The sequence below is a fragment of the Camellia sinensis genome, chromosome 13 (assembly GCF_055761805.1).
Source record: "Camellia sinensis isolate YWXY chromosome 13, ASM5576180v1, whole genome shotgun sequence".
NCBI lineage: Eukaryota > Viridiplantae > Streptophyta > Magnoliopsida > Ericales > Theaceae > Camellia > Camellia sinensis.
Genome location: NC_138973.1, coordinates 85,098,439 through 85,118,627, shown reverse-complemented (window position 1 = coordinate 85,118,627; position 20,189 = coordinate 85,098,439). Strand labels below are relative to the sequence as shown.

Here is a 20,189-nt window from a genome sequence, read left to right as displayed (position 1 = left end):
CACCCCCTCGTTCACTGTCAAAAGCTTTGCAGACTCAACAATCTTGAGACATCTACTTCTTTCGACAACAAAGTACAGATTTCAAAGAAACAAACACAAATTCTAGTAACTCCCACAGATGTTTAAAACAGGAAAGGTTCTCTATGAATTAAGCAAAACAAAGCAAAGGGTTTGTTGCAGAGGAAAGAAAAATAACAAGAGGAAAACTGATGGTCCATGGAAGTTCTGACTTCTCATATGAAAAACAATTAAAGAATTTATCTACTTTTTTCATTATCTTAAAAATTAAAAACTCTTTAGAGCAACACTTATAAAAGGCCAGCAGTACCAGTCACCATATAGCATATGTACGCAAACAACTCTGTATGTTTACATATTAATTTCTGTTCATAATAGAAATTCAACAGAAAAGAATTTTCAACAAAAAATTTCATAGAAGCCCAAGACCAAATCAGCTCGATACTTTTCATGCATGTTTGTACAAAAGTTTAAAAACACATCATTTCGCATGCCGTAGAAGATAGATTGATTCCCTAAATAAGTCCATGAAGCAACCAACAAGGAAATAATACCGTAGCATTTATTAGAGGGCTACCAAACCAAGTAACAATAAACTTTTCCTAGGTGATCATGGTCAATATAAGGTAATACTTATTTGCTCCTCAAGAAGAGCTTATTATGCACAAAAAAATCCACCAATAAAGTAAAAGAACAATGAAAACCAACTACCACCCTATATAGTTATATTGACTTCACTAAAGAACATGTTGATAAGGTGTAAGCGGTCAATATTGGAAATAACTTGTAACTTAAGAGAAAACATCTGATCAGTTACCTAGGATGTCCACAATAACTTGTAAGAGCAATTAACAAGTACTTCTAATTGTATCCATAAGCTTCCATAATCATCTTCCCTATCTAGTAAATACACAAAACATCACTAATGCTGTATATTCCTGTGTATCATGACTCAGAAACGGTGGGACCAACTCCACTACCTGTTTGTTTTCTGCAAGGGCTGCTCACAACATTTTAATTCTCACAAAACTTTCTAGGATAATCCTTACCTTAACAGCCAAAAAAACACTGCAAGTCATCCTAGGACTGAAGTATCTTCTTGTAATCTTGGAATGTCCCAGCAAAAGGTGTCACTTTCCCTTCGGATACCGCCCACAGCTGGTCCACGCTTCCAGATATCAGATGTTCATCATGACTCACCTACAATTGAAGACATGATTAAATACTGTTGTCGCAATTGCAACTGGAAATTGAAGGAGAAGAGGCACAATACCATCAGCACGCCTCCTTGGAACAGAACAAGACCCTGAATTAATGCCTCCACAGCATCCAAATCCTGCATTTCACCAGTATTACTATGTTAATTAGGGAACAAAGAATCAAATATGCAGTTGCAATGCTTTTGTTTTCTTATTGCAAGGCTTACAACCCACAAAAAAAAAAAAAAAAACAAAAAAAGAAAGCAACCCAATTTTGGAAGACCATAAATCATTACGAAAATCTACTGCTGCAAACATTCATTTGCATTCCCCATATGCAGGTTCCAGTACAAAATGACCCCTAATAGTTAAGCAGTTTGAATTAGCTCAAAATGCTAAATATTGAAATAAGCGAATCCAGAAACCAATCTGCCACGATCCTGAACATCCCGTTGAACAATGAGCTGGATAATCTTCGAATCACATGATAACAAAGGATTAATTTTACCTTCCTCTAATAAGTACAATCCTGCACATGAGATTTGCAATAAATGAAGCAAATAAAAACATGATACAAACTTACAAGATGATTCGATGGCTCATCTAGCAGTAGAATATGAGGCTTTTTGAAAGTTATCTTTGCAAATGCAACTCTGCTTTTCTGACCACCTGACATAGTATCCAGAGCAGTTTATAATACATGCAGAGAAATCTTCAGTAAAGAAGGCTATAGGCTATGAGTCATTACACAGGTTCACTCCACGAATTATATGGTGTGAGAAAAATTAGTTTGTCCATGTAGTCATTAAATTCAGAGCATGGTTTTCAAAGAACTAAATCAATGTAGTAGGCAGTCTTCTTCAGGTCCAAGTCCAATCAAAGTTTTAGTATTTAGTAAAGTACAATTTCCACCTTACAACATTGAAAATGAATAGAAAAGTTAAGGTAGGTACCAGACAGGGTGTACATTGGTTGAAGAGCAAGATTTCCAGTTATACCAAAAGAACCCAAGTGAGCTCGAAGCTTCTGTTCAGGCACACCCTGCAAGAGGAGAAAAAACAAAAACAAAAACAAAAAGCAAGTAAGAAAGAAAGAAAGAAAGAAATCATACAACAAAAGATAAATCATTAAAAAAGCCTGCCATAAAGATTTACATTCATCATGTATGCTTCCAGACATTGACATATATAACTACATATAAGCTGGGATCAAGTTATCCCTGGTGGTCGAAAATGTCATTTATAGACTCCTCAGTATCTATTTCTAGGACATCATTCAATGAGTCACCCATATCATGGTTGTCATGCAGACCAGATATCATTATAACAATCATCTCTCCCTCTACAAAACTCTAATTTAGAAAGTGACACAGCTAGGACAGCTCCTGATCTCCATCAACTTGATATTTTGCCATTGGCAGACAAGACAAGCACCGAGGGACTCTCAATCCAACTATAGAATTTGCAAAAAAAAAAAAGGGGGGGGGGGGGGGGGGGGGGGGAAGTTACCAAGGGGTGCAAAACTATATAAATATAAACATTAAATTAGAAACCCATCCACAACGATGGTGATTGCCTTCACTCAAAACATTATGGGATCCTGTTATTAGCCAATGGATGAAAAGTTTTAATGACGTATAGAATAGAAGAAACCAGCTGATTTTCTGGAAGGTTAGAACTCCATAGCTGAGGTGAAACTCGATCTTGAACTTTCTAGCAATCTTAGCTGGATTTGCAGACAGATACCTAGACGCATTGATAACTCTTTCATTTCTTTCTCTCCTTTTTTTTTCCCCATCTCCATAAATTTAAAAACTCAATAAATGCACTAATCACAACCTCAATAGTGAACATAAACCAAAAAATCAAAAGCCAAGACATAAATTATACTGAGAAGAAACTCACTGGGAAGCAGCGCATCATGTATAGAAGGGGATTTGAAGATAGGTCTAGCCCGTCTACATGATGCTGACTAAACACAGCAATGCGAACCTGTAAAGACAGAACAACATTAGTGCCAGCAACTTAAGGTAGGTGAGGCCATAAAAAGTTTGGAAGTATCTCAAACTTTCAGCAGTCATCGTCCAGTCCACAGAAACTAAAATTTAAGTGTTTCTCAACTTAAGAGGCTAGGAAAACGCAGTATATAAGTTTAAAGAAACATGAATCATGTACAAGTGACAAGTGCGAAGTAGGCTAGGATTACATAGGATACTGTGATGACATCCAACAGACATAACTAAAAAAATCAAGGACCACATTTATCACATTAGCAGTGTAGTGGCATTACAAGGTGGCCCCCAATATTGCTTGCTGCAATGACTAACCAAATCTCAAGCTGGAAGTAAACTATAAATTGTATCCTTGGCCATCCACAATCACCTTGGAGTATTTAGCAAAAGGAAAGGAATACTGACTGATATAAATTTTAACAAGTGAAGATTGGCATGGAAATGAAGAAACAGATGAAGTGGCAAATAATCCCAGCAAACATGATCCAAGACAGAGTCCCTGGATTTAATAAGTTGAAGATATTTATCCAGAACTCAAATTTAAATGTCAGAAAATATATTTGGTTTAGTCTATACTATTATATATGTGAAGGCTTCTCATGGTGTTGACATCTCATATTTTGGGCTTTCCCAAAATCCCCCCACAATAGTTTTTTAAAACAAAAATTATATGGAGTGGTGACTGGGACTCGAACCCAACCCAAGACCTCGGTTTGGGAAACAATCATTATCTTTACCATTTGAGCAACACACAACATATATACTTTTATATCAAAATCAGAATTTATATTCTACAGATTTAACAGCACACCCATTGGGTGGGCACACACTGACTAGTATGTGAAAAGCAATGAAACTTCTTTCTTCTCATAGCTGAACATGTTTCAAGTTTTAACTATCAATTTGGTGACTGAATTTGTATGGCATAGAAAGTTTTTACCTGTTATCAGAATCTTACAATTCGCGATTCGATTCGCATTTTTTGCAAAACCGATACGAATCTATGAGTGAATTTATTTTGAAGTGAATCTCTAGTGAATCGCACAATTCACTATCGATTCACGATTCGATTCACTTTTTACAATTCATGCAATTTTTAAAACTATCATGACCGACACATTTTGATTCCTTTTTTTTTCTCTATTTTTTTAGTTAAAATAACGTAATACAACTTCTAATAGTGTTTAGTACAAAAATAACCAACATATATCCATGATTTGTTGTTATTTTGGAGATCATAGAGTTTTCAATAGGATCAAATCAAATTGAGTCAGACCTAATATGTTTTTAACCCTTCTTCTAATTTTTTTTCTTGAAAGAAATCATAGTGTATCTTCCAAAAATGTTTAAGATTAAAGTAACTTGCAATATGAATTATCTATTGCTATTTTATTGAAATAAATATGCTTCAATATTACATGAGTGAGGTAATATTGAAGTAGAAAATAAGGATGTATGCTTATGAAATATCAACATCGGTGTTAAGTTATTGTTACTTAGAAATTGAGAATTTGTCTTTGTTTACTTTCTTTATTAAGATTGTTGGTAAGCAATATCTAAAAAATGGAAAAGATATGATGGTGATCTTACATGGGAACATGTGTTAACTTCTTACCTATTAGACCACGTGATCATCATTCAAAACAACATTTTCATTAATTTAAGTATAAATATTTTTTATTTGTAAGATATATTTAACATCTAAGTGTGTAAATATATTTTTCTAAGTAACTTAGAAAAAGTGACTGAATCTTTACGATTCACGATTTGACAACTATAAAATAAATTCAAGTTATCCAATAATAAATAAAACTGTATAATGTTAAGGCATTCTCGCTTTGAGCATTCCTGTATAAAAAAATGAGGTTATATTAAAATTATATCATAAACTGTTTAAACATATGAAACACAAAACTTTGGACTACTTTTTTAAGTTCCAGGAATTTTTAAGTTTTTTGCTCCTATTAAAAACATAAAAAATAAGAAATGGGAAAGTTTTTATCAAAAACTAAAGCATGGACCACAGCCCTAAAAAACGTAAAATTTTGCAATGGCCAAGTATGACCACAAATAGTGTTAGGTGAGTAGCTTTGGATATGGATAGAAGAAAAATAAAACAGTGAAATAACATTGTATCCCTAATCCGAAAAGGACAGGCTAAAGTTTAAATAAGGTTTACACTTCGTGATTAGATTGGTTGGACTCACTGACAGAAAAGAAGGGGGGGGGGGGGGGAAGAAAAAAAGAAAAAAGAAACTCTAAATTATGAATAGTAAGAGCTTTGTCAAGGTCAGGTAAAAACACATGATCACCTGTTCTCAGGTTGTATTTTATTTGTGACAGTCAATGTTGAAAATTTGGATCTTGTACAATTTAATGGGACTTGGGAGTAGATTATTAATTCAGTAAGTCTAAATTTATAGAAAATATTCTAGAGTCTGGTTAAAAAAGCTGCATTTGCGGCTCTAGTCATCATATTTGCACAGAACGAGCAGGTGAACCTTTGCAGACAACTGAAACAGGGATTCAATATTGAGAGCATTGGCAATGATATGAGAAATAGATTTGCTGCTGCATAATGTACTGGAGACAGTTGCAACACAAATATATGACTAAAGTGGGGATTTAATTTTTCGTAGAAAAGGTCGGGAAAATGATATTTTGTAAGTCTGAGATCTAAGCATGGTTTGATTAGATTGGAATCTGTTCTAAGATCTGTGATTGTGTATATTGAGTGATAGGCTCTGATTGTATTTTAGCCATCTTTGATGGTTGTTTAATGTTGGCTGGACTTGATTGTATAATGTTGTGGGGAGCGTCCCAGGGGTTGACCCTGCCAGGTATTTGCAGTTAACTCATTGCATGTTATTACATATATTTTTTTAAAATTGGAGCAATACACAAAACTCTAGTTTTCCCTTAAAGGTGGTCACTATCCAATAGTGGCAAGTAAATAAATACCTTGGCCGAACGGTAAACTGTCCCCGAACTTGGTTGCAGCTCCCCTGCAATCAGCTTGAGTATAGTTGATTTTCCAATACCATTTGGGCCAACCACTGCAAAACAAGTTGTATAATTAGAAATTCAAATGGAGGATAAATTGAGCAGCCTAACATGATATTCAAGTAATTGCTCTCTCATATCATCTTTATGTAATTCTAAGTTCCCGAAAAGATGAGGTCTAAAGGACAAACCCCTTGAGATGACATTTTCAAAAATACAAAAGACATAATTACATATAAAAACAACATATCTTCCAATTATTTAAAAAAGTAACTGTGACAAGAGTGATATGTTAACCACTGAACAAATAGATATATGGGTAATACATTAAGTGGAAAAAACACAAAAGTCTTAATTAGAAATTTAGAATAAGCTAAAAAGAAAATTTAGGTCTCGTTTGGCAAGTGGCTGTTTTAGCCTAAAAGTCAAAAAGTTACTAAAAAAACTAAAAAGCCAACAACTTATACCAAAAAATCAAAGATTCCCTTTTCTCTCTACTTTTTGCACATCTTTTCGTAAAAAGCCAAAAAGTCATCCTAAACATACTAGTTTTTTTTACCTTATATTTTAGCCAAAAAGCCAAAAAGTTACTAAAATAACCTGTTCCCAAACGAGGCCGAAAGAGCGCCCAGCAATTTATGTTCAGAAGCAGAAATGTAACCAATTCAGAAAATGATCCTTACTTGCTACACGACTGTCAAGATCAATCCCAAAATTCAAGTTCCTAAACAATAACGGCCCCCCAGGATAACCAAAAGATGCATCACTGCAATCACATTTATAAAACATTAAGTGACTCCAATAAGCAGTTGATCTATACACTGAACAATAATATTAGTAGACAAGGGAATAAAATTTTAACATCAACATACTTGCCTTAAAAAAAAAATTAACATCAGCATGCTCACAGAAAATTGAGAAACATATTAAGCAGATGCCAGGACTTCTTCGACTTGAGTGGTAAATTCCACAAAGACGAATACTACCATGCAAGAACCAAGAAATTTGGCTCACAATCCAACTAGTTTGTTTTGCTCGACTCAGGTACAGAGAAAGATGGGGCTGTAAAAGGTAATGCTTGCAATATTTCTTCTCAAGGTAGGGCTAGTAATATGAAGAATCATGTGGTTTTCTATCTAAGGATGTGAGTGAAGCCGATGAGTGTGAAGGTAATGGTGCTATTGAAATGGTTGTTAAATCAACTCCATCAAAAGATGAAGAAAGGGAAATATTGGTAGCCTTCCATCATTGTGGAATCAAAACCAACAGAAGCTTGAACAGAAGATTTGTCGACTCAAGCTTGGTAGGAAGAAGCAAACTTTTTGATTTGTTGTTCTTAGCCTATTGGCAGGGGCAGATCTACAGTGTGCCCAGCAGGGACACATGCCCGTCCTCAGATTCTCAAAAAATTTACTTTTGCATATAGATTTAAATATAGTTTTCAATTTGCCCCTCCTATAATTTACATATGCCTCTCCTAAATTTACATATGCCCCCCAACAATTTTATAAACCCCTTAGTTTTTTCTTTAAAATCCTTTATATTTTATATATAACATTATATGCATCATACATAAACCGATTATGAAGAAGAACAAAGTATTCGTAAAAAACCACAGCTCTTTTTTTTTCATATCAGTGCTTTTTGTTCCCGTCGGGCTGTTGTTCCATTGTTCCCAAGCTCCTTGAGTCACGATTGAAAGACTGACGGTGGTCTTGGCCAGTGAGTATTCTAGGTAATCAACCACCGCCGACTACAAGTTCATTGAAAATCATTCGAATCTGTAAGTTTCCTCTCTCCGTTGATCTGATACTATGGGGTTTTGCCATTTTGTTCTTCATTCTTGATTGTTTACTTGTGTATTCAATTGGGTTATGTTTTTGCTTCTTGAGATTTGGAATTTGCAATGGCCTGATGCATATATATGATTAGGGCTGAATTTATATATATATATTTTTTTTAATACTCAATCTGCCATGTTTTATTCTTTTAAGAATATATAACGCCTTCTTATAATGAATTTAATGAATGTGCCATGAATGGGATTTGGGAATCTGTTGTGTATATATGCTTTTGGTTTTCTCTCTTGATGCATTACTGAAGCATTATTGCTAATTTTTTAAATGAATATGTTTTTTAACGATGAACCAGTCTATCAATTCAATTGATTATTTTATAGGTGTTTTTACTTAGATGGTCAATGTCATATATATGTAGGTAATAATTTGATTGGAGCTGGATTCAACAATGATGGATCATAAAGGACATTTTTTATTGCATTGATAATGCTACTACAAAGCAAAGCTTTCAAAAGATGAAGACTCATCGAGGTCAATTGTAAAAGTTTACATTGGAAACATTATTAATAAAATTTAAGTTTTGGGTTTATTATTAGTTCAAAAAGTTTACACCATCATTTTTTGTCATTTTCCAAAAAAAAATAATAAAAAAATCTGGGGTTTGTGATCCTGAAGTAATTTCCTAGCTCTGTCACTGCCTATTGGATTGTTCTTGAATTTGCCTCTTTGGCTAAGCTTCTCTTTCTAGGCTTTTTTTTTCTTTTCTTTTTTTTTTTTGGTCCTCATTCGGAGGAGGTTTTGGCCGGCATTGGCAATATTTTTGTGTATCCTTGGGGGTTGTGATTTGAGCTTCAATGTTCATCCATTCATTTTTGGTAATAAAATTGCTTAATTACCCAAAACAAAATGCCAAGACTTCTTTATACATATTTGAGGAACCAGAGAAATTCAAGTAACTTGGAGACAACCTATGATAACATTGAAATAAAAATAGTACCACTTGTAATTCCAAACCTGAAACTTATTATAGGTAGGCCTGGTCTGTCATCTGGAGTAGGGAACTCAAACTTGTAGCTGCATGTCATAAAGGTCCAAAAACGATAATTAAAAATAGCTAAAATGGGAAATGAAATGCAAAATTCATCCAACATCAAAATTCCAGACATTTGGGTGTAAAGAATGTATCAGCCAGAGACAAAAATTAAAATATGCACCCACACACACAGATTTAAGGAAGCAGTTCATACTCGGGGTCATTAATAACTTCGTCCACACGACCCATCCGCTCCAATGCCTGATGAATTCAAGGAAAAAAAGAGGCAATAAGATACATTCTAGACAACAGGACTAACAAGGTAATTAGGAAAGCTAAATAATTCAATTAACCAAATGTTACAAGTTCATAGATGATAAGATAATAACGCACTACAAACACAACCAATTCAAGGGAATAACTAGCCAACTGACATTTGACATTATTTCAACTACACAGTATGTTTCTGAAGTCTAAACACATCAAGCCAAACATTAAAAATCAAAGCTGAATATAGGGGTTCTAAGCAGCTGACAGAGCTACACTTGAGTAATGGTGAAAAGTACCTTGATTCTCGACTGAACAAGAGATGCACGCTTTGCGTTGTAGCGGAACTTATCGATAAAAGACTGCAGCATAAAATAAATAAATAAGGTTTGCATATTAAGCATTAAGGTTTTACAAATTAGAAAAACATGACATGAAAAGAAAAAGAGAATGCACTTTCACAATTCTTTAGTTATCTATGACATCTAAGAGATCTCTTGCCATCAACAATTGGCATGTTGGACCCTGGTCAATGCAAATTAACAATTTTATCACTTGCAGAAGTCAACAACCTTTTACGGTAAAATATGTGCAGTATGCATTTTAGTTGAGGACTCTACTATTTAGTGCTACTTTCTTCATAATTTACCCATTATAAAAGCCCTGCCTTGCAGGTGGCTGCCAACCCTGGCAGATGTTGAGGGTTTTCCATCTCTAACTTCCTGTACTTGTGCCAAACTGCACACTTATATCCACATGCGTGTGCTCAACACAATGCAGCAACTGTAGTATCTCTTCATATTGGAAGGTAAATCACAGCACTACCAATGGATATAAAAACTTGGATAAAGAAGGTTAAGGTACATATCATAACAACAACAGCAACTGGACTACCATTTTTCTAATAGAGAAGAGAGTGAAGTTTTTTGGACACAGCCATCAGGTTACATAATATGATTGCACCTGTGCTTTATGGTACAAAATATTGGTCAATTAAGAAAAAAAAAATGCCAAAGAATGAACATGGCTCAAATGAGGATGATGAGATGGATAAGTAGCAATATAGAACCTTTTTTTTTTTTTAAAGTTAGAACTTACAAGCAGCACCAATTTAAGATAATAGAGAAAAAAAATTTGAAATGGTTTGATCATGTCCAATGTAGACCAACCAACATGTGCAATGTAGACCAACCAATGCACCAGAGGATGGGGGTGTGTTCTCAATTTTGAGTGTGTGGCCTTTATGGGCTGTTGTACCTACAGGAACGTGTCTTGAGCTGCATTATAATTTTTTTTTCGTAATAAAAATGCTTATTTACCCAAAAAAATACACAGATTTGATCCAATTTGATGGTGCCACAAGGACAAGAGGAAGACTAAAAATAACACAGGTAAAGGTAGTAGCTGAGAGATGATTGACTTAATGATTTACAAATTATATGGCTCTACAAGGAAGTGACTAGAAAAGACAGGTCCATCCATGTAACTGACTTCAAGAGATTTCCATCAAGGCCTATGAGGTGAGTTGTGTTTTACACAAGATGAGCTCTGTAATGAATGAAATTTAGCGCTTCTTACATATGTAGGACAATGAGAAATGACAAGAAAAGAACTGTAAAATGAAATCATAAATATCAACTCAACCTTATCAAGATGAGCACCACCAAAGAAAACCAAAAGAGTAAACACAATAAAACAAAAAATATATATATGCAACTTCATTATGTAGTAAAGGAGCAATGAAACAAACCTGCATATGATCCCTCACACGTTCATTTGCCTCAAATGCTTTCTGTTGGTTCTTGAGCTGCTCCTCTCTTGTCCTCTCAAAGGTATCATAATCTCCTTTGTATGCAATCAGTTTTTGTCCATGTAAATGGAGAATATCTGTGACCACCTGAAAGAGAAGTTAGCCAGTGAAATTTCAAATGATTATATAACAAAAAAATTATAAAAAATATCAAATTGACCCAATAACACTAATCTTCAAATAAGATAGTCCAGGATAACAGAAATGGTACCGTGTTCAAGAATTCCCTAGCATGAGAAACAACTATAAATGTTTTCGGCCATTTCACCAAGTAAGATTCCAGCCACAGGACGGCATGAAGATCAAGATGGTTCTGCCACAATAGAGGGAAGAGTAAGTTCTTTCTCAATTCTACTAAATAAATGTATGTTATGAAGGGAACAAACCACACGTGATGTACCGTGGGTTCATCTAGTAGTAACATATCAGGCTCAATAAATAGTGCACGAGCAAGTGCTATTCGCATTCGCCATCCTCCAGAAAAGGTTTTTGTAGCCTTCTTCTGCATTTCTGGAGTGAAACTGAGACCCTGAAGATTATCAAGATAAGTCAGATATGATTCAGGAAAGGGGGATACGAGATTGAAAATGAAAAATCAATGGCATATCTAAAATCAAGAAAACCTATGTTACATGGACTTGGGCATGAGCATCGGGTGCGGGTTTCAGCATTAGACCTTCTTAAATCTAAATCTTAGGATATTTGGATGATGTATCCAAAAGTTGGATATAGATACACACATCATGGGCACTTACATAAGATGTTAATTAGATTATATTCTTAGATAAGATGTTGTAAATTATGTAGAAACATAGTTGACATTAAATAGAATTTAGGAAAAATATAAAATTTCTAGGGTAATTTGGCCAAAAATCTCTTAATATAATCTTCTAATGAAAGGACATCTACACAATTTTTCATGTATAGAATCCTTAAAAATAGATTTTTCATGTGAGAAGAACACAAATGACACACGACAACGAATTTGTCCTTTTGCTGAAAAAAAAACATTTGTTCAGCGTGGTTGGTTTGAAAGGTGCACCAAGGTCATTCAAGAGTTTATAAAAAGACAGTATATATTACAGGTGTATTTCTCTACAGCAACAAAACAAATGACACAAACAATTTGTGATAATGGTATTAGTCAAATCAACCAGCAAGTTTTTGATGCTTTACAAACTGCATTACACAAGTGTATTGTGACTTTTAATTAAGTGCTTGTTTTGTCTCATTTGTCATAATGTATTGGTTAAATGAATCTCATCACTCATGTTTGTTATCAATACACAATATATTAATGTGATGTGTAAAAGTGGTCATTGTAATATTATTAAATTAACTTTGCTAGTGGTGATGGAGTAATTTTTTATTTGAATAGAAATTAAAATTTTACGGTCAGAAATAATTTGTAATTTTATAAACATTAATTTAAGAAATTCTTAGTGCCATATTAAACCAAAACTCTTGTGCACATTAGTGGGCACAAACTGTTTGATGAAAGGTTTAAATAAAGATTTTTCAAGTTGTTTCAGGTATAAGAAATGAATGGCTTCAAAGTTGGGACTCACTTTGTCTTTCGTATCTTCAATAAATTGCTTGTGTATGTGGAGATTTCATATGTATAAATAATAGATTCTTTGTTATCACAGAAAAATTTTAATTTATTAATACTGTAAAATTTTACTCTGTTAAAGTTATAATTAATAACAGTTACTCTGGTTATATTATCATTTCATTGTCTTGATAAATTTTTATTTATATTTGTACTAATGGCAGTTACAGATATAGTTACTTTAGTGATGCAGATGGTATTTCACTATTTAAAAGCTAAATTTAGATAGTAAAATTTTGCTATGAACAGAGTAAGATTTTAGTATTAACACTAGTTTGGACAGTAAACTTTGATTATTTTTTTTTTTTTTAAGAATTTCATGGCCAACATGAATCTTATTTAATAGATCTCAATGAAAGGATTCCAAAAATACTAATTTTATTAAAAACCGGTATCTATATCAACAGTTATATCATTTTAAAATTTGAAATATAAAATTAGTCACATTTTGATAATAGTGTTATGTGTAAGGCAAAATTTCTGTACATGTCCTTATTGCATGAAAATTTTATTATGAGGAACTTTTGACCACAATCCCCATAAAAATAACACACACCGAACAGTCATTGAACACAACCATGAGAAGCACGATTGAGATCATCGCCACATGAAGCTAAACCAATTCAATATCCTCCGGGACACCAAATGCAATAAAATATTTGAATATAAATTTTTGTAATCCAATCAGATTAGATAGTGGACTCGCCATACATATATATATATATATACATTTACATATATACATATATACATATTTAAATAGAGAGAAAAAAATAAACAGAGTCATATTTGAAAGACAATGTCCATTGATTTCAATAAAAGGACAATTTAGTCTTTTTCGCATATTGTGTTCTCCTTGAGCTAAAGTTTTAGAGCGTGTCTTGCTGGGGAGTAAATTCTTGCGTGCGTCCTCACCAAAAACCCAAATTTCTATCTCTCATCAATGTGAGAGTCTGTAAGCTAGCCAAATGTAATATAATTTATTATTTTGTCCATCAATGGGCAGGCCCTTTGAGACCTCCAATTAAATTAATGTGTGGCCTATGAAGTCCTTCATGGAAAGTGAATAAAATATCGCAAACCTCAAACCCAATGCATAAAGAATAAAACAAAAACACTTCAGTTTTTAGAGCTAAGGTATGACAAAACACAGACATTACACTACTCGAAGTGAACAAAGTAAGATATAGAAATCATTAAATTTCAGTCACTAAAACTCACATAAGTCCAGGGCAAAACTTGAAATTGTATCAGACAATGGAAAATATCAAATATATCTTAAACTATTAAACATAGCTCCAAAGATATATGACATTCCTAGATCTAAACCAATATGCCATGACAATAAAAGTTGGTCTCACCAACACAAAAAACGCACAAGAAAAGGTATGATCGTCATCTTACATGGGAACCTGTGTTAACTTCTTACCTATTATTAGACTACTTGATCATCATTCAAAACCATTCTTAATACAAAAAGTAAACAACGATAAACTCTCAATTTTCAAGTAACAATAACTTAACACCGATGGTGATATTTCATAAGCATACACACCTTTACAAATAACAATGACCCAATAATAAGAATTAATTGGAATCTTTTATTTTAAAACCTATAGCATTTAAAAGGTATATATGCTTATTGTTCAAAAACGTATTTTTTTCTTAAAATAAAAGAACTTGCAGGACCATTAGGTTTAACTGACCTCACCCATGTAATATTGAAGTATATTTATTTCAATAAAATAACAATAAATAATTCATATTGCACGCTACCTTAACGTTAAACATCTTTAAAAGATACATTATGAATTTTTTTAAGAAAAAAAAAAATGAGAAGAAAAGGTTAAAAATATATTCGGTCTGACTAAATCTGATTGGATCCTATTGAAAACTCCCTGATTTCCAAAATAACAACAAATAATGTATATATATTGGTTATTTTCGTACTAAACACTATTAGAAGTTATATTCTGTCATTTTAACTACTAAAAAAAAGGAGAAAAAAATACCCAAAATATGTCGGACATGATAGTTTCAAAAATTGCATGAATTGTAAAAAGTGAATCAATTGTAAATCATGCGATTCACTAGAGATTTACTTCCAAAATAGATTCACCTATAGATTCATATCGATTTTTGCAAAAATTGCGAAATATGTCAGAATCTAATGATTCGCGATAACAGAGGTAGAGATTAATCCAGCCGCAATTCAGGATAAACCTAGCTTAAAGGTCAAGTCCAGCAGATACATTACTAACAGTCACTGACAAAATGTAATTTCATGAACTTACCGCAAGAATGGAAGCTGCACGTGACTCTGCAGAATCAGCATCAATCAACTCAAGCCTCTTGTATATCTCTTCAAGCCTTTGTGAAATAGCATTTTTGTCAATCCCCCCATTCAACTCCCCTTTATTCTTTCCAGTTTCACCCTCCATCTCCAATTCTCTCTAAAGGAAAATGACAAAATCATCAGAATGTCTGATAAAATAAGAAATAGGCACACAATCCAACCCAAAATATAAAAGGCAAAATAACAGAAAGTTAATTACTGCAGTAATCACTACTCTCCTCCAACATGAAAGTGTCTTAAGTGTATACTCAACCTGTAATGCAAGTATACGAACTTCTTCTTCCAATAGCTGGGCTCTTTCAATGTCAGCATTAAGAACACACTGCAAGGCTGTTGTATCATCGCCAGTAACTTCCTGCTCCACATGTAATATTTGGCAGTTCTTAGGAATACCATCAATAGCATGCATAGCCATGTACCTGAGGAAAGTTGTTTTCCCAGTACCGTTTCTTCCTACAAGACCTGTAAAGAGAGAACAATGCAATACAATACATCAAAAAGGTAATGGCTTTGCACTTCAACAACTAAGTGTCAGGATGTCAGCTGAAGGGAGACATAATGTGAATTAAATATCAAAAGTATTTTAAATATACTTGATGTAGAATAATGTTCTCTCTTTCAAGAACATGCACTATCAATGAATTTAAAGAAATGTGATTCATGTATATTGTCGGTGGCATTGATCCTCTTAGAGATGCAAGCCTTAGACGTACTGCAATGTGCAAGCCACGTGATATCCATCTCATGAGATTTTTGGGTCAACTATTGTGGAGTTCAGCCAAAAAGGTAGCAGCCCAAGGCATCCTTGCCCACCATCTACTTTTAACCAATTATATAAGAATATTGCAAAAGTTAAATCATTACATGGAAAAGTTGTAACAGAACTATCAATTCTTCACTCATCAAGGAAAAAAAAATCAAATCTTCCGAAGTGGCAGCTCGATAAATCATATTAGTGCATTGATTTAGAGAGACTCTAAGGCCTTGTTTGGGAAGTTGGCTTTTTGACTTTTTGGCTATTTTAGTCTAGCTAAAAAAGTTGTGTTTTGGGAAGATAGTTGGATTTTTTTATAACTGTTACGGTTGTGAGAAAAAAAGTAAAATGATTATGGGTTGGACGTGACATTTTGTCTTATTAGCTATTTTAGCCTATTTTGTCTTTATTGGCTATTTTAGCCCAATAGTCCTTCCCAAACAGAGCCTAAATATCAGTGGAGAACCTAAGATATAGAAATATAGTCAAGCAGCATGAATAACCAGTTGCTGGAAGTGCAATACGCTGGTGAAATAGCAAAGAAATGGTCATGATACAGATACCAACAGAAATTTAGAATCTAATCCCTCCCCACAAGATACAAAATTCAGTATGCTCATTTCGTTATGTCAATTCTAGGAAAGAAAACTATGTTGCAATGCAAAGCGAACTCACCATAGTGCCTTCCAAATGAAAGTGTCACAGTACCATCAACAATAAGTTCACGACCACCTATAGAGATATTGAAGTTCTCCATATGGATGTCCTTGACAGTTGGTCCCTCGCCATGATGTACACATGCAACAGGCATTCCAGCTTTGACTGCTTCCATTTCTGCTAAATGTGTCTGGTATTGTGCCTGTATAATCAGAGAGCAAACTGATCAGAAAGAAAGCAATAACAAAGCAAATCCAATATCCGGGTTCAAGAACAACATCAACACATAAGAAAACTCATTTTTATCATTATTTAAACTGAACAGGGCCAAGCAGTGAAATGGAATTCGACCTGGTTTGATATCAAACCCAAGAATGAAGAGAAATAATATTACCAATGTGATTTGATAAGGTCTAATTGATTTCAATAACTATCAATCAAACATGTTAACTTCCTATTGTCGGAATTTTTTCTTTCTTACCTCCCTTTGGCGTTCGTCCTTCCTCTTCCTCCTTTCAAGCTTTATTCTGTCACGTTCAGTTAGCACAGGACCATCTATCACCTCTGGCTTCTTCTTTGGAACTTCTTCCTCATCCATTCCATCAAACATTCTCAATGGCGTTGCAAGACTTCTCACTGTTGGATTAGGCTTAACCAACCCATGCTTTCCAAATTTTTCAGACAGTTTGCCACAAACCTACCATAAAATTCCATGACAATCACATCAAGATTTTAGAAAGAGCAAAAGATATATTATAGACCAAGAAACTTGTCTTATGGGAAGGGTAGGAGAAAAAGAACATTAAAAATAAATTATGTAACATGGCAATTCTAAATAAAGTTTGGGAAAGCACCTAATACAAAAAGTATAACTATTACCACAAAGAGTACAACATTTTGCTCAGCACAAAAAACATGACTTTTACCACAAAAAATATAACTTTTACTCATCACAAAAAGTATTTAACCACAAAAAACATAATTTTGTCATTCATACATACCTTTACGCTGAGTTTGGTTGGGGTGGGAAGGGATTTGAAAAGGAAAAGGAAAAAAATAGATGAAATGTGAATAAATTATACCTACATTTCACACACCTTTTCCTTTCTTTTTCCAAATCACTTCTCAAATTCTCCAACCAAATACAGCCTTAGCGGTACACACCCTAAGTTCGCCAGTCATAACTCTCACCACAAAATTGTAACTTCTACCACAAAAATTCAAAACTTTCATCACAAAAATCAGAACTTTACTTTCTCCACAAAAATCAGAACTTTTCTTACATTTAGGGTGTGCATTGTAACATTTCCCACAAAGTTTTCATTTTGCTCCTAGTGGTTGCCAATCAAAGGAATGAAAAGCCATAATGTATAACACATCAAATTCTTGAGAGTTTCTGTATAATGAAGCCCCAAAATACAAAATACAAAATACAAAAAAAAAAACCTTCCTAATTGATTTGAGTTCTTTTTTTTCTCAAATTCAAACCAACATATCAGTCTCTTTTGTATTCAACTATTTTCTCAGCAACAAAACAATGTCATCATATTGCGCAAAATCGTGAAACAATCGATTAGCATATATTGAAATTCTAGCAAATTATCAAATAAAATCGTAATTGAGAATATATAAAGAGTAATTGAAGAGAGTTTGACTAGTTTAGGGTACCAAACGACATTCGGAATGATCAGTAACGCAGCCGGAATCGACCAAGAGTTCACCAATGGCATCGAAAGCGCCTTCGCCTTCGAGGCCGAAATCGAAGTCTTCGTCGGCGAGGACATTGACGATGTAGTCGATGATTGGTTGATCTACGTCTTGAGCTTTTCGACCTAACACTTCGTGTACGACAGTGCTCGCTACCTGAGTCATCTTCGTGTACAACAACCTCTGAAGTTGCACTCGCTCCGACCCGGGCCGCTAGGGCGATGAATGGGGATACGATGACGAGACGGCGAGGTATATATGCTCTACTTTTCTATGCCGCCTTCTTGTCAAATTTCAATAGAGGTTATTTTAGTCAATTAGCAAAAAGTTATTAAATTAGTCAAAAATCAACAACTCATACTAAAAAGTCAAATATTCTCTTTTCTCTCTACTTTTTGCACATCTTTTCGTAATTAGCCAAAAAGTTATCCCAAACATACAAGTTTTTTTTACCTATCTTTTTAGCCAAATAGCCAAAAAGTTACTAAATTAGCCTGTTCCCAAACGAGAGCTAACTAAGCCTCCGTTTGGGAAGTGGGTTGGCTTTTTGGCTTTTTGGCTTTTTTGGCTATTTTAGCCTGGGCTAAAAAGTTTGGTTTGGGAATGACTTTTTGGCTTTTTGACTTTTTTGATTTTTTTTGTGAGAGAAGAGTGTAATGATTATGGGTTAGATATGATGTTTTGTTTGTTGTGGCTAAAATAGCCTGTTTTGTCTTTTATGACTATTTTAGCCCCAACCCAACTTGCCAAACACCACCTAAATTACACATGTAGTTTTCTATTGGATATTTGTCAATAAATCCAATTATTTCTAAAAAAAAAATTATTAATATAAGTCTTCTTCATGGAGGGTTTTTTTTTTTTTTTTAATGTGGTTTTATTTTTAATTTTGATTGTGTTTTAGTATATAGTAATACCCTTTTGTTAATGTGATACTTTAATGTGATATGTATTAATGTAACATTTCAAAAAAATTAAAAATACCTTAATGTACGCTTCCTAAATGTGACAATATGGCGGGTGTAACGTGACACTCCAAAACTTTTACTTCAAAAAAATAAAATAAAAACTATTTAGTACACTTTTCCCTAATGTGACAATGTGATAAATATGATACGACACTTTAAAAAAAATAAAAACTCTTTAGGGCTCGTTTGGGAAGGGAGGGTTCGGGTTTTTTTTTGCTAAAATAACCACAAAAAAATAAAATAGGTTTTTTAATCCAATAAGATAAAATATCACATCTAATTCATAATCATTACATTATTTCTCTCACAAAAAGTCAAAAGTCCTTCCCAAACGAGACTTTTTAGCCCTGGGGTAAAATAACCAAAAAGCCAACACACTTCCCAAACAAACCCATGTATTTTTCCCTATGTGACAGCATGACGGATACGATGTAACACTTCAAAAAAAAAAACTCTTTTGTGTACTTTTCTCAAACGTGATAACGTGGAAAGTATAATGTGACACTCTAAAAAAAAATATCCTTAATGTGCTTTTTCCAAACGTGATTTGTGATACTCCAACGTAGCAGGCATAATGTGACACTCTAAAAAAATTTAAAATTTGTTAGTGTAGTTTTCCCAAATGTGACACTCTAACGTGATGAATATGATGTGACACAAAAAAAATTATTTAGTGTACTTTTTCTAAATATGACACTCCAATGTGGTGGGCAAATGAGTCATTACATATTCAAAAGAACTAAATGGATCACAATAAAAAATATGGGACTATATAAATTACAAGTCCAACATATAGGACTTATTGGTCAGTCTCCCTTTCCTATTTACATTAAATCTCACTTGGGCTAATTTTGATAATTAGTTAAAATAGTTAAAAAATATATTTTTTTAAAAAACAAATTTTTTCTTACACTTAATTCTTGAGTAGTCGGTTTATAAATTCTAATTCCAATTTTGTTGGCCAAAAATCTAAGCGTTAAAGCACTTTGTCCAAA

The 20,189-nt window shown here is 33.6% G+C and overlaps 1 protein-coding gene across 1 annotated transcript; it reads right to left on the bottom strand.

The window, feature by feature from the left end:
- Positions 1 to 715: 715 nt before the first annotated feature.
- On the bottom strand, positions 716 to 18,521 carry ABCF3 (general control non-repressible 3). Its single transcript, XM_028246431.2, has 18 exons — positions 18,188 to 18,521; positions 17,001 to 17,216; positions 16,538 to 16,721; positions 15,362 to 15,570; positions 15,047 to 15,205; positions 11,541 to 11,669; positions 11,352 to 11,453; positions 11,081 to 11,227; positions 9,630 to 9,692; positions 9,278 to 9,324; positions 9,045 to 9,104; positions 6,915 to 6,997; positions 6,190 to 6,284; positions 3,122 to 3,208; positions 2,171 to 2,258; positions 1,801 to 1,886; positions 1,292 to 1,354; positions 716 to 1,218 (listed from the first exon to the last, which is right to left on the bottom strand). The coding sequence occupies exons 1-18, from the start codon at positions 18,389 to 18,391 to the stop codon at positions 1,099 to 1,101; spliced, it is 2,142 nt and encodes a 713-aa protein (XP_028102232.1). The 5' UTR covers positions 18,392 to 18,521; the 3' UTR covers positions 716 to 1,098.
- Between the last annotated feature and the right edge of the window lie 1,668 nt (positions 18,522 to 20,189).

What these genes read in the sequence shown, in the direction of transcription:
- ABCF3 (XM_028246431.2), bottom strand. Translation starts at nt 18,391, where the DNA reads ATGACTCAGGTAGCGAGCACTGTCGTACACGAAGTGTTAGGTCGAAAA. An exon ending in CAGTTTACCGTTCGGCCAAG is followed by an intron (nt 3,209 to 6,189) that starts GTATTTATTTAC and finishes CTGTCTTTACAG; the next exon opens with GTTCGCATTGCTGTGTTTAG. An exon ending in TCCAAGGAGGCGTGCTGATG is followed by an intron (nt 1,219 to 1,291) that starts GTATTGTGCCTC and finishes CTTCAATTGTAG; the next exon opens with GTGAGTCATGATGAACATCT.